Source organism: Cavenderia fasciculata, assembly GCF_000203815.1.
Source record: "Cavenderia fasciculata unplaced genomic scaffold Scf_Dfasci-G-b-285a01.f1-5, whole genome shotgun sequence".
NCBI lineage: Eukaryota > Evosea > Eumycetozoa > Acytosteliales > Cavenderiaceae > Cavenderia > Cavenderia fasciculata.
Genome location: NW_004457708.1, coordinates 928,326 through 942,708, shown reverse-complemented (window position 1 = coordinate 942,708; position 14,383 = coordinate 928,326). Strand labels below are relative to the sequence as shown.

The following is a 14,383-nucleotide window of genomic DNA, read 5'->3' as shown; positions in this document are numbered from 1 at the left end:
AAATTAAAAAAAATGAAAAGTAGCACTATTACAAAAAGAGAGAACCGGGGGTGTTGATGAATGTTTGAAGATAGTTGGAGATAATCAGATGAACAACTATGAATGTCTCAGTTGATGGTAACATCATCAAATGTAAAATATGTGGAACATTTGAATCAACATCGATTGAAGAGTTTAGATTACATGGGTTCAATCATTGTATACCGTCGATTGCAAACTACTTTGGTGTCTCTCATCATCTGATCGACAGTAATAAACTGGTCATTCAATTGGTTGCTGCTACTGATAACTCATCATCAGATAGTAGTAATAGTAATAGACAAGAACAAGATGAATTAGAGAATGATAAAAAGAAGAGAAAGAGAGATCATGATGATTGTAATCAACAAAATCAAACAACAACAACAACAACAACAACAACAATTATAAATCTTTTAAGAGTACCATATATTAAAAGAATAATATTCAATCAAATAACTGAAATATCAAGACAAGAGTTTGATTTAAAGAGAGATACAAAGGATGACAACTACAAAGTATTTCAAGATGATGATGAAGATTATGTAGAGGAAGAAGAAGGTTTCATTCAAGCAAAGAAAGGAAAAGATATTGTAAAGATACCTCAACTTGTAATGATAGGCAAGTATGGTATGCCATGGGACTTTATCAAACATTATCTACCACTGTGTACTGATAAAGACAAGATATTAAAGAAAAGGAGAATGTTTGCAATCAGCAAGTATTGTCGTCATCCAAATTCAACATTGTCGACACTCGAGCATTTATTGGAGTGGTCACCAGATTTTGATCCTCAATTTCTACCAAAGGCACATCGTAAACAACTAGCTGAAAAGGTGGCAGGAGTAGGAAATAGAGACATTTTGGAATTGTTATTGACCAAGTACCCAGATATCAATTTAAACGGTGCTGTTGGTGCAGCTGCTATCAATGGTCATCTTTCGACACTTGAATGGTTGACTCTAAATCACCGTAGAGCTACTTGTGATGAGTTTACAATGGAGATAGTTGCGTCAGATGGTTATTTAGATGTTTTAAAGTATATGCATCAACACAGAACTGAAAAAGCATATACATCTGATGCTATAGATAGAGCAGCATCGAATGGACATTTAGATGTTATCAAGGTATGTAATATAATCACAATAATAATCATCACGATATAATAATATTATTATTAAAATATCAAACTCTCTTTCTTTCTTTCTCTGTTTTACCCATAGTTTTTACATGAGATGAATCTGTCAGAAGGATGCACAGAGAGTGCCATTGATTCAGCAGCAGCTGGAGGTTATTTGGATGTAGTAGAGTGGTTACACGAGAATAGTAGTGAAGGATGTAGCACATCTGCTATGGATAATGCTGCTACATCGATGGATGGTCATTCCAATTTGGAATTGGTAAAGTGGTTACATTTTAATCGTAGTGAAGGATGCACAACTGATGCTATGGATTATTCCTCTTCTTTGGAAATCACACAATTTCTTCACAACCATCGCTCAGAAGGGTGCACTCGCCTTGCAATGGAAAATGCATGTCGAGCAGGACGGTTAGACATGGTTGTTTGGTTACATCAAAATAGAACGGAAGGGTGCACTTCAAATGCTATGGATTCGGCAATTTCAAATGGTCATTTTGATATTGTAAAGGTATGGATACTGCAGCCATTCTAATCAACAATGTAGTTATCAATTAATTTATTTTATTTTATTAATTTATGTATTTATTTATTAATTAGTTTTTATATGATAATAGAAGTGAAGGATGCTCAGACAGAGCTATGGAAAATATAAACATGGATAATGAACAGGTAACAATAGAGATGATAACATTCCTTATTCAAAATCTACAATTAAAATGTACAACAAAATTTTTGAAAAAAGCAATTCAATCAGGTCGATTAGATATCGTACAATTGATTCACGAACGAGCTCCAACATCAAAAATATGGTCTGAATTGTCACCAATAGATGTAGCATCATTTCACAATCACTTTGAATTGGTTCAAGTATGTCCTATATTTTTTAATTAGAAAATGATATCCAACTCACAAAATATACTTACTAACTCCTTTTATATTTTTTATAAAGTGGTTACATTATAATAGAACCGATCGATGTTCAGTCAAATCGATGGATCAAGCCGCAAGGAATAATAATATGGAAATGTTAGAGTTTCTACATCTAAATCGAGCAGAAGGATGCACATCTAAAGCAATGGAATCAGCTGCATTGAATAATAATTTGGAAATGGTTCAATTTTTTAAATGAAAATCGTACAGAAGGATTTACAACCGCTGCAATTGATGGAGCTGCCTGTAATGGCTATTTAGAGGTTGTAAAGTATCTACACAAGACTAGATCTCAACAACAACAATGCACATGGAAAGCTTTTAAAATATATCCAGGCAGGTATCCCCACTACGATGTGATTCACTATGTTTTAGACAACCAATTAATGCCAATCAAAGAAATTCAACAAATGTTAAAAAGGGATACCATTGATCATGAAAGATATTGGGAAACTATAGATTTACTTTATAAATATTTAAATGATAATACTATTGAATAATAAATTGAATTGATTAATTGGTAATTTGGTTTTGTCTCAAATATTTCTAAAAAAAAAAATCGGGTCATTTTTGAAAGTAAATAACTGTGAAGAAGAGATGAATAGAATAGATACAAATACAACAAATACAACAACTACAACAACTACAACATTCCAAACGATTATTGGTGTACCTTATATCAGACATGTTATATTTACTGCAGTGCAATTGAAATCAAATCATCACCAACTTGGTAGTTATTATGATGATGAGGCAAGCGGTGGTGCAAAGATAGGAAAGGATATTGTCAAGATACCACATCTTTCAATGATAAGTGATTATGCAATGCCATGGGACTTTATCAAACATTATCTACCAGAAAAGGATAAAGTATTGTTTAAAAGAAGATTGTATGTCATCAGCAAGTATTGTTCACATCCAAATGCAACATTGTCGACACTCATTCATTTATTGGAATGGTCACCCGATTATGATCCTCGCCTAGTACCAATCAAATACTATCACCAACTAGCTCTAAAGGTGGCAGGTGCAGGTCATAGAGATATATTGGAACTACTCGTTACAAAGTACCCAGATATCAATTTAAACGGTGCTGTTGGTGCAGCTGCTAGAAATGGTCATCTTTCGACACTTGAATTGCTAAAACAATATCCTCAAGCTACTTGTGACAGGCATATAATAGATTCTATTGCAGATACTGGTCCAATATTACCAAATTTAGATGTCATTATAAAGTATTTACATTTTAATAGGAGTGATGCAGGATGCACATACAAAGCTATGAATGATGCTGCATATAATGGACATTTAGATATTATCAAGGTATGTAATATAGATCATCACAATGTAACAATAATATTATTATATACATCATGATATCTACACAGATGTCATTTCTAACTCTCTTCTTTCTTTCTATCTTTATATTTATAGTTTTTACATGAGAATCGTAGTGAAGGATGTAGTATTAATGCTATCAATTATGCTGCATTTAGTGGACACTTTTCAGTAGTTGAATGGTTACACTTTAATAGAAGTGAAGGATGCACTGTATCGGCTATGGATAATGCTGCTCGAAATGGTCATTTCAAAATTGTACAGTTTCTTCATGACCATCGTACAGAGGGATGCTCGACCGATGCTATGGATACCTCTGCCACTTTGGAAATAACTCAATTCCTTCATATTCATCGCTCGGAAGGGTGCACACACAAAGCTATGGATATTTCATCTGAAAGAGGACTGTTAAATATTGTTGAATGGCTACATTATAATAGAAGTGAGGGATGCACTCACAGAGCTATGGATATGGCAATTTCAAATGGTCATTTTGATATTATAAAGGTATGGCCATGGCATTACAGCATGCTGTATTAAAATCAATCATTTTATTAATTATTTATTTATTTTAATTATAGTTTCTATATCATAATCGAAGTGAACGGTGCTCAGCTAAAGCTATGGATAATGTTAAAATGGAAGGTGGTGATTGTCGTCAAACAATAGAGTTGGTAACATTCCTTATTCAAAATCTACAATTAGAGGTCACAAAACAGTTTATGGAAAATGCAATTCGATCAGGTCGATTGGATATCGTACAATTGATTCACGAACGAGATCCAACATCAAGAATATGGAGTACATTTAAACCTATAGATTTGGCTTGTGAGAACAATCATTTTGAATTGGTTAAAGTATTGTATTAAATAGTAGTAGTCCAACCCTTTGATTTATTTATTTATTTATTTATTTATTTATTTTATAATTATTTATTTATTTAGTGGTTACATTATAATAGAACAAAAGAACAAGATAGTAGTATTAAATCAATGGATTCAGCAGCAATGTGTAATAATTTGGAGATGTTGGAATTTCTACATTTTAATCGATCGGATGGATGTTCTACTGCTGCGATGGATAGAGCTGCATCGCATGGGAATATTAAGATGTTAGAATTTTTATATAATAATTGTCCAGAGAGATTCTCGATCGATGCCATCAATTGTGCCGCTGCCAATGGTCGATTGGATGCAGTCAAGTATCTCCACACTGTCCATCAGAGTCAACCACCACAGTGTACGCTTGGTGCATTGACCATTCCACTTCCACGTCGGTATCCCAATTACGATGTGATTCATTATATTCTATCCAACAAATTAATACCACTCCAACTCATCCAAACCAATGCACAAGCAATATTATGTAATAATCATTATGGCCATAGTGAACAGTACTATGAAACCATTGATTTAATTAATCATTATTATGATAATATATTAAATTATTTGGTTTGATCTATCCCAAAAAAAAATAAAAGTAATTAATAATAATAATTAAATTTATATTTCGAGTTATTATTAGTAACTTATATCAATCAAAATTTCAGAAAATAGATATCTAACCAACCGAAAGACAATCGAGCTTCTTTGCATGCAAAGAAGCTCTATCTGGCTGCTCAACAACTTTTAATTAAACAACAACAACAACAGCAGCAACAACAATCGCATCAACACAGCAGCACAGGTAAGTAATGATAGTTATACATCTATCTTCTATTTCACACATATCGTCTTGTTCGCACATGATTGTCATTCGTCCCCCCATCATTATGCTCGTTGCTCGTCATCTATTAATCACACCATCAGCCTTTAAAGTGTTGTCGTTCACCCATTGGACATTTTATTTTCTAAAATCCCACATTTATTTTAATAAATATGCTTTTTTCTTGGAGTTTGATATCCAAATGTGCGACCAGTAAATTTTATCCAACCAGCATTGAATTCCTGAGGGGTGGAATTGGGGAACCAAATAAGAGAGACACGTCTGAGATAAGTTTCAGGTTCCTTGTGTCTTGTATATTCGTGGAATAGCTGACCAAATGATGTCTTTCTTGTATATGGGGGTGATTTGATGAGAGTTACATTGACAGATATTGAGTGACGATAAATTGTTTCCATAAGACCAAGTCTATTGTGAGTCGATGGAGCTTGAATGTGCGCTATACCTTCTTCTGGTATTGCCCTCGGTAAAATATCTCCTGAGTATTGTAGCAGGGATCAATATTACTGATATATTAAGAGAAATAAAAGAGTATGTTAAGCAAGATATAAGAAAACGAGATGGTACATTGATTGGATAATGAAAAAATAGTGTAAAAGCAATGATAGCGATGGATTGCAATATCTGATGGAAATGAAAGAAAGTATTGTCGAATCGAACAAAAAAAAGGTATCAAGAGTTTATAAAAAATAAGAGATGGACAACAAAAAAAAGGAATTAAAAATTTAAAGAAAGTACTGGTAATATGAAGGATGATCAAGAAAAATGATTTGGATTGTAGTGATTGGTTGATGTAGAAATTAGTTATGTTGGGAAATTTTCTGGCCAACAATGAGGCAATAATAATGGATAAATGATTTGAGTGATGGTGATTGGTTGATGCAGCAATTTGGTATGTTGACAAAAGGAATGGATAAGATGGAAAGAGGGGAGTAACTTGGTGAATGAACCATGGTATTTGGTTTGGACCAAAAAGATGTACGCTTACCTTGAGGTGTTGCGATGTTTTCCTTTAATCTAACTATGAGATTACCATCTTTGAGCAGATTGGTTAAAAGGCTGCTGTGTTGATGCGATTGTTGTTGCTGCTGTTGTTGATTCACCAAGAGTAGAAAGATTGGGAGACTACACAGCACAATGAGGAGCTCTTTTTTCTGCTCGGGTTTATTTATTCATCCATGTAGAATCTGTTGTTTATTAGATGGACAATTGATCATCCAAAATAGTGATGGAGTTGGAATACCTTGTGATGCCAACCAATCTTTTTCCATTGATCCATTTTCTATGAGCTATGTTCTTTATTAATATCAATTTTCTATGAGCTATGTTCTTTATTAATATCATTTTCTTTAATGACAATTGCACACAAAGAAGGTGTACAACTAATGTATCGCAAGATACATCCATCAATCATGTCATTGGATCTTGTCAATCGATTGTTTTACCAATTTTAACGAATCAGGGATGAAAGCAGCCATTGAATTAATCCAAGACACTTTGGAATATTTACTATCAAGAGTGGATTTGGGATCCTTCTAAGGGAAAAGGGCTCGAATTGTAAAAATTCTTTACCTCCATGGGTCATACTGAAAACCGTGAAACACCCAGACTTCAATAACCTGCGGTTGTTGAGAGACACAGTTTCAGTCATCGAGCAATGCCCGTCTCAAAACAGAGAGAAACATTTCTATCAAGATAGATTGATTGCCTTGTGCAAAAAAGGTTCGATCAAAGTCTGCTGGTATCATCTTTACTCCAACTATAGAGATTGTGAAATCACAAATTTCAATGCAAATAGATGTTTGAATAAAAAAGGAAGTTGTTTACTTCCATTCAACAAATAATACAAACATTCAACAAACAAACAAATAAATACAAACATGTTTTTAAATAAAAATAATTTAAAAAGGTGTTATTTTTTTCAACTTTTGAAAGATGTCGGTTCAGTTCCTCACAGTGCTTTAAAAATAGATAGATACATAGTACTTATTTTAGATTAGAATATCTACCATCATCAAGTGACGAAAAGATAAAAGATAAATATATAGACAATCATGGATGCAAGTGGGTTTTTTAGAGTATGTAAACCTCGGTTTGTTGTAACAGGTGATCGATCACCTGATCTTTTGTTGTTGTTGTGTGACACTACTAATATCATATCTCTATCTCTCTCTCTTTCTATCTAACTATCTATCTATCTAACTTTAGGGTACATCCTCGGAACAAGACAATAGATTTGCAGATAAAGAAAAGAAACTACTTAAAGTAATGAAGTTTCCTCCTCATTTTAACACTAAACTAGACATAACTAAAGTTAATTTACCTACTTTTAGGAAATGGATCACAAAACAGGTAATCGAAATGCTCTCTTTTGAAGATGACGTTCTAATTAATTATGTAGCTGATTTAGTTGAAAAGGTATAAATAGATAGATACATACATACATACATATTAATATCATGTGAAAACTAACAAATGATGTTTATATTTCTTTCTTTTCTTTTCTTTTCTTTTCTTTTTCTTTTCTATTCTATTCTATTAGAATGTTGATCCAAAGATTATGCAAATTCGGTTGACAGGATTCTTAGAGGATAATACAGACTCTTTTATGAACAAGTTGTGGAAATTGCTGTTGGACGCACAAGATTCGGTGGCTGGTATCCCCGAGGAATTCTTAAAGGATGCTGAATTAATGTCGTCGAGAGCAATGGCAGAGGAGAATAGAATCAAAGAGGCATTGGACAGAGCACAAGCAAGAATGGGAAATACAAGTCGTGTTGCTAGTAATAGTGTTAGTGGTGGTGGCGGTAGCAGTGGTAATAACCAACAAACAAACATGTTAATGCAACAACAACAACAACTCTTACAACTACAACAATTACAACAACAAGAGGAGAATTTGAAGCAATTACAAGCACAACTATTACTCCAACAAACCAATCCTGCCGCTGCTGCTGCTGCCGCATCGGTATCTACACACAAACAAAGTTTTAGTAGTGTGGTTGGAGATGTCAAGCCTGTTCCACCTACTTCTTCCTCCTCCTCCTCGTATGGACTACAAAAGAGAAAAGAAACAGAAGATTATCATCATTCATCATCATCATCGTCGATGGCCAATTTAGAAGATGATAGAAAATATAGACGTTTTGATACTGGACGCGATAGATATCATCACGACGACTACAACAATAACAGAGATAATAGAAGAGATGGCGGATCGTACGACAGATATCATTACGGAGGCGGCGGCGACAATAGAGATCGATATGATGATCGAAGAGGAGGTGACAGATATGACGATCGAAGAGGTGGATATGATGATCGCAGAGATCGATATGACGACCGAAGAGGTGGAGGTGGTGACAGATACGATGACCGAAGAGGTGGTGGAGTTGACAGATATGATGACCGAAGAGGTGGTGGTGACAGATACAATGACCGAAGAGGTGGTGGTGACAGATACGATGACAGAAGAGATAGATACGATGACAGACGAGATAGATATGATGATAGACCATCCTCCTCCTCCTCATCCTCATCGTCATACAGTAACCGCGACAAGGATAGATACTATAACGATAGAGACAGAGAATCAACAAGAAAGGATTATGATAGAAAGGATAGATATGATGATAGAGATCGTGACAGAGACAGATCTAGGGATAGATCAAAGGAAAGATACTCATCATCATCTTCAAAAAAAGAGGATAGAGGTAGATCAAGAGATAGAGTAAAAGAAGAGGATGAAAAGGAAAACAATAACGACACTGACAACAATAACAACGACAATTCTCGTCAAGAAAGTAGTAGATCAAGATCAAGATCAAAATCACAAGATAATAATAATGATGATGACCAAAACGACAACAACACCAACAAGTACAGTGACGACGAAAATGTTAAAGAAGAATAAACTCTATCAATATACTACTTTATTTTCCAAACATTTATATAAAACAAAATTTTGGACTTGAATTCAGACATGGGTTTTGAATAATCAATTTATGTTTTAGAGACTAGACCACCTTGTCGGGTATAAAATCGTACATTTCGAATTAAAATAATCAATATCTTTGTTTGAAACTCATAGCAGGTTCTATTCAATCAGTCTCAAGTGAATATTGACCTTTTACTCTATTTATTAATAGAATCTTAAATGGGTATCTAAATTCGATAAACAAATCTCCAGAACTCCTTTTACATACATTTCTTGGTATCTCTATTTTACATCCATATGTCTTGCTTATATAATTACAAACCTAATAAATAGAAACATTTAACATTCTCAGTGTCTGGTCGAATATTCATCATTTTTGTTAACATACTATTCCTGGTACTACTTCAAAATGTTCAGATTCCAAAGCACCAAGTTTTAGGATAGAATTATTTTCCTCTGATACCAAGGATGAATTGTCCATTGAACCTATCTTTTCCGAATGACAATTCCATATTTCATTTTCAAATAAACCATACCAGTGATACTCTACAAGGTACCATGTTTCTCCCTCAATCAATGGATGATTTCTAATGATTTTGAGTACCCTCCTAGCAGCCTCATAAATTGGTTCACCTCGATGTTCAAAATTTGTTTGTTCAAATTTTATTTGTACATTCTTGGTCTCCATTCTAGAAAATACATACTTTTCCATTAGACTCTCCCTGGGTGTCTTTTTTTTAGAGATTTAGTACTACTAATACAAAAGATTTATTATTCTAAACTTTGTTATTTCCACTTTTTTAAAAATGAATAGATTTATCCTTATTATTATATATAAGATATATTATTGTGTGATTGTTTGTTGGTTGGTTATTATTATTATTATTATTATTAATTATTTTGTTTTTTTTTTTTAAAGTTTGGAGGCAGCTCTCTTGATGGTACCTTCAATTAATCCAGATGGTTCTTCAACCGGTTGGAAAACAGTATTATTATTCTTGACACCTTCAAATCTAGTAAAATCAAAACCAAATGCATGTTTGTTTGGAAGTGATAATTTGATTTCATCTAAATTAATTAAAAAAAAAAAAAAAGATTATTAAATTAATTAAATGATTCTAATTCTTTGTTTCTTTTGTTTTGTTGTCTTTTTGTTTCATTTTCATACCAATTTCTTTTACTCTTTCTAAAGCAGTCTTTGCAATAATGTAAAGAGTTTCTTGAACAGATTTGGAATAGGTGAGAGCAAAGATATCAAAGACTGACTTTTTGAATTCAGCTACAGCATTGACATAGTTTACATTGGTGGCGGTATTGTAGGTCCACGAGGCAGTGACCATGGTGGCAAAGACACGGTCCTTGGTCTCCTTGAGTGTGGTGTATTTGTCGCGGTAGAAACCTTCGAATCCAGAACCGGTAGTCTTCATGATGAGCAAATCCTCAATACCAGAGGTGACTTGAGCGGGACGACCACGAACACTGATAATACTGGCAGTGTGAACGTCGCGTGAACGTACAAAAGAGTGGTCGTGTTCACGTTGTTCATAGGTGACACGCATACGATCCCATACATTCTCTTTGATGGTGACTTGTACCTCTGACACGTGTGAATAGGTAGCAAGGAAATGCTTGCCAACAATAACACCAAACTCTTCAACCGACTTGAATTGCTCAGATTGAGCCAACAAGTAGACAGTGTTTTTGGTAGAGTCGGTCGCCACAACCTTGTCGTTGGCACCGGTATAGTAGGTATCGGAAAAGTCACCCTTTAACAATACACAACAATCAAAATCAAACACAGAGTGATGATCTCCATTCTTGTTTACCTTTAATACACGTACACGTGCTTTACCATATCTATTATCAATCAATGTTGCCATTCTTTATAAAGTAGAGTGTAAGTTTATATATGTGTATATAAATATGAATGTTGAAATTGAATGAGATATATATAAATATGATTGAAAAGAAGAAGAATGAATAAAGATAGAGGACTGATTTTTTAAAAGTAGGGTGAGAGAGGAGGGGGTAAAGAGAGGTGTGTTTGATGAGATATTCTTTTTAATGAGACTTACCTGTTCTATTATTATCTATCTATCTATCTATCTATTCAACAATTAAACTAACTAAAATGAACCTTCATATGATGGATGCCATTTCAAGTTAATAGAGATATTTTGAATCAAATAAAAAAACAATTGCATTTCTTGAAATTTGATCTGTGCAAGGTCTGACCATAAATGGCAGAATACTAATCGATCAGCTGATCCACTCGGTCATTTCATTATGTTATGTTTAGTCATTTAGAGATCTCACTATGAATAAGTAATTTTCATTCATTATCTCTTTCTCTCTCTCTCTCTCTCTCTCTCTCTCTCTTTGAATATATCTCTTTTGAGAGTAGTGATGGGGTGTAGTCAAAAATACAACCCCACGCACGTTTTTCATTCATTGCTTTTGAAAGGAGAAAAGGGTGTGGGTTGTAAGAATCGGTGTCCTTATTATTAGTTAGGTCTCCTCCCTCTCTATCAAATATATTAATAAATTTGATTTTGTTCACTACTTGTAGAGCTAGATAGACCTCTCTCCCTAAAACTAATCTTCCTATTTTTTCTTTGTTTTTTTAAAACTTTTGTTTGGGTTTTTTTTCAAACTTTTTTTTTTTTTTTTAATCACACAAAAGACATAGACAGATAAAAAAAAAGAGATAATACCAAATCAAACAGGACATAATAATAATAATAATAACAATACGTAATCTTTAAAGTTATCTAGAGTCGTTTATACATTATTTATATACATCTCTTTCAGACAACCTACATTCTTCTTCTTTTTTTTCAACCATCATCAATCACACGACAAAAATCATCAGTACTACTACCAAGACTAGTCTTTTTTGAATTTAGTTGTTTTATACATATATTAATATTTCTGTAACAATACATACATTCATATACTATCAACATCAACAATAACAACAAGTTATATATAACCTTTTATAAATATATAACCTGTATTTTATAATTATTTAAAAAACATTTTATTCATATTATCCTCGAGGACAATCATCACGTTAAAAAGAAGATAATACATACATCATTTTTTTTTTATTTTTTGTACAATCAAATATTTGTAAATTTTAAAATAGTAAAGACAACTACAACAACAACAACAAACATCAACAAGTTTATATAAATTTAAAAATGGTAAGAGCATAACACAGAGATAGATGAAGAAAGATAGAGAGAGACAAACAGAGAAAGTGTAGAATAAAAAAAAAAGTAGTAGCAAGACTAACAAAGATATTTATTTGTTACAATAACAATAGGCAAGCAAGAAAGGAGACCCAGAAGAATTATTTATTAAGCAAGAAAAGATTGGTAAAGGTTCATTTGGTGAAGTTTTCAAAGGGTAAGCGATCAAATTGTACAAGCATATACATACTTTTCTTTTCTTTTCTTTTCTAATCTAACCATTTCACTTATATCATTTCATTTTTTTTTCTATATTTTAGAATTAATAAGAAAACAGGAGAAACCATAGCAATTAAGATTATTGATTTGGATGATGCAGAAGATGAAATTGAAGATATTCAACAAGAGATTAATGTACTTTCACAATGCGAGAGTCCATTTGTAACTAAATATCATGGTTCATTCCTCAAAGGATCAAAGTTGTGGATTATTATGGAGTATCTTGCAGGTGGCTCTGTATTGGATTTAATGAAGCCAGGTCCAATCGACGAAATAATGATTGCAATCATTTTAAGAGAGTTGTTAAAGGGTCTTGAATACCTTCATTCTGAAGGCAAGATTCACAGAGATATCAAAGCTGCCAATATTCTTTTGGCTGCCAATGGTGATGTAAAATTAGCTGGTATGTAATAGAACCTTGATCGATTCAAATCTTATGTAATAACATTTTTTTCTTATATTTTTTTAGATTTTGGTGTTAGTGGTCAATTGACAGATCAAATGACAAAGAGAAATACATTTGTAGGTACACCATTTTGGATGGCACCAGAAGTTATTAAACAGACTGGGTATGATAGCAAGGCAGATATTTGGAGTATGGGTATTACAGCCTTGGAGATGGCAAAGGGCGAGCCACCCAGAGCCGACTTGCACCCAATGCGTGCCTTGTTTTTGATTCCAAAGGACCCACCTCCTCAACTCGAAGGTAACTTTTCAAAGGGATTCAAAGAGTTTTGCGCAATGTGTCTCAACAAGGACCCCAATCTCCGTCCCACCGCCAAAGACTTGCTCAAGAACAACAAGTTTATCAAGTCGGCCAAAAAGACCAGCTGTCTCACCGACCTCATTGAACGTCGTCAAAAGTGGATCCATCTCAATGGCGGTGCCATGGAAGACGACGGTGGCGATGACGACGACAGAGACAAGAACTCACAAGACGAAGATGACGGTTGGAACTTTACCGTCAAACAAAAGTCTGCTCCCGTTGTCACCCCACCACCAGTTGTTGTACAAGCTAAACCCGTTGCAAGTACACCAGCTCCAGTTACAACTACCCAATTGTCAAATAATATGCAAAATACTCATATCAATGATCACAATAATAATAATGATAATAAGCCACGATCATCTTCCACATCCAAGCCAGCCACTCCAGTTGTTGCTACCACACCCGCTCCAGCAGCTGCTCCCGTCGCTGTCACTACTACCGCCACCCCATCGTCACCCGCCACCAATGGTGCTGTTGCCAAGCCAGCTGCCCGTGCCTCTGCCCTCACCTCTGTCATTTATCCCGTTTTATCAAAATTACTCAACAATACTCAAGACGAAAATGTAATCAATTCACTTGCACAGCTAAAGATGGCATTCGACAATGCTGAAAAGGCCAAACCAGGCATAACACATCAATTAATTGCTCAAATTATAGAAACTCTAAAGAGAATAAAAAAAAAAAAAACAAAAAATTAATAATAATAATAATATAATAGTTAGTAGCAACAATGACCCTTCCCTCGTCCAACAACAATAATAATAATAACCCCTCCCTCCCACATTTGTCCAATCAATTAAAAAATTTAATTCTTCTTTTGTAGTTGTAATTTTAAAATCAAAATAATAATAATGCAAAGTGATAATAATAATTAATATTTATTATTCCATCCCAAAAAAAAAAAAACAAAAACTGTCTCTCTCTCAATCAATTATTTCTTTGAGATGCTGAATTTTCTTTCCCAAAGTATAAGATCATTTTTTTGATTACGACATTCTCCGACAGAAAACTTTGTTGATGCGATGCAAAAAAACCGGCAAACATCGCATGTGTCA

General features: G+C 33.8%; 7 protein-coding genes across 7 annotated transcripts; 4 read left to right on the top strand and 3 right to left on the bottom strand.

Annotated features, from left to right (window-relative positions):
* Positions 1-98: 98 nt before the first annotated feature.
* DFA_04070 (uncharacterized protein) lies at positions 99-2,589 on the top strand (the record flags this gene model as incomplete). The annotated part of the gene is made up of 5 exons (XM_004366423.1): positions 99-1,145; positions 1,242-1,667; positions 1,757-2,026; positions 2,109-2,270; positions 2,374-2,589. The coding sequence occupies 5 exons, from the start codon at positions 99-101 to the stop codon at positions 2,587-2,589; spliced, it is 2,121 nt and encodes a 706-aa protein (XP_004366480.1).
* Positions 2,590-2,686: 97 nt separating this feature from the next.
* DFA_04069 (uncharacterized protein) lies at positions 2,687-4,884 on the top strand (the record flags this gene model as incomplete). Its single annotated transcript, XM_004366422.1, has 4 exons — positions 2,687-3,412; positions 3,524-3,934; positions 4,009-4,284; positions 4,372-4,884. The coding sequence occupies 4 exons, from the start codon at positions 2,687-2,689 to the stop codon at positions 4,882-4,884; spliced, it is 1,926 nt and encodes a 641-aa protein (XP_004366479.1).
* Positions 4,885-5,295: 411 nt separating this feature from the next.
* DFA_04068 (uncharacterized protein) lies at positions 5,296-6,627 on the bottom strand (the record flags this gene model as incomplete). Its single annotated transcript, XM_004366421.1, has 3 exons — positions 5,296-5,611; positions 6,183-6,274; positions 6,595-6,627. The coding sequence occupies 3 exons, from the start codon at positions 6,625-6,627 to the stop codon at positions 5,296-5,298; spliced, it is 441 nt and encodes a 146-aa protein (XP_004366478.1).
* A 576-nt stretch (positions 6,628-7,203) lies between these two features.
* srrm1 (putative RNA splicing factor) lies at positions 7,204-9,062 on the top strand (the record flags this gene model as incomplete). Its single annotated transcript, XM_004366420.1, has 3 exons — positions 7,204-7,227; positions 7,358-7,567; positions 7,692-9,062. The coding sequence occupies 3 exons, from the start codon at positions 7,204-7,206 to the stop codon at positions 9,060-9,062; spliced, it is 1,605 nt and encodes a 534-aa protein (XP_004366477.1).
* Positions 9,063-9,259: 197 nt separating this feature from the next.
* Positions 9,260-9,774, bottom strand: DFA_04066 (uncharacterized protein; the record flags this gene model as incomplete). Its single annotated transcript, XM_004366419.1, has 3 exons — positions 9,260-9,283; positions 9,355-9,408; positions 9,475-9,774. 3 exons carry the CDS (start codon positions 9,772-9,774, stop codon positions 9,260-9,262), a joined length of 378 nt encoding a protein of 125 aa, XP_004366476.1.
* A 225-nt stretch (positions 9,775-9,999) lies between these two features.
* On the bottom strand, positions 10,000-10,966 carry uox (urate oxidase; the record flags this gene model as incomplete). The annotated part of the gene is made up of 2 exons (XM_004366418.1): positions 10,000-10,154; positions 10,255-10,966. 2 exons carry the CDS (start codon positions 10,964-10,966, stop codon positions 10,000-10,002), a joined length of 867 nt encoding a protein of 288 aa, XP_004366475.1.
* Positions 10,967-12,289: 1,323 nt separating this feature from the next.
* svkA (severin kinase) lies at positions 12,290-14,026 on the top strand (the record flags this gene model as incomplete). The annotated part of the gene is made up of 4 exons (XM_004366417.1): positions 12,290-12,292; positions 12,415-12,497; positions 12,601-12,962; positions 13,029-14,026. The coding sequence occupies 4 exons, from the start codon at positions 12,290-12,292 to the stop codon at positions 14,024-14,026; spliced, it is 1,446 nt and encodes a 481-aa protein (XP_004366474.1).
* Between the last annotated feature and the right edge of the window lie 357 nt (positions 14,027-14,383).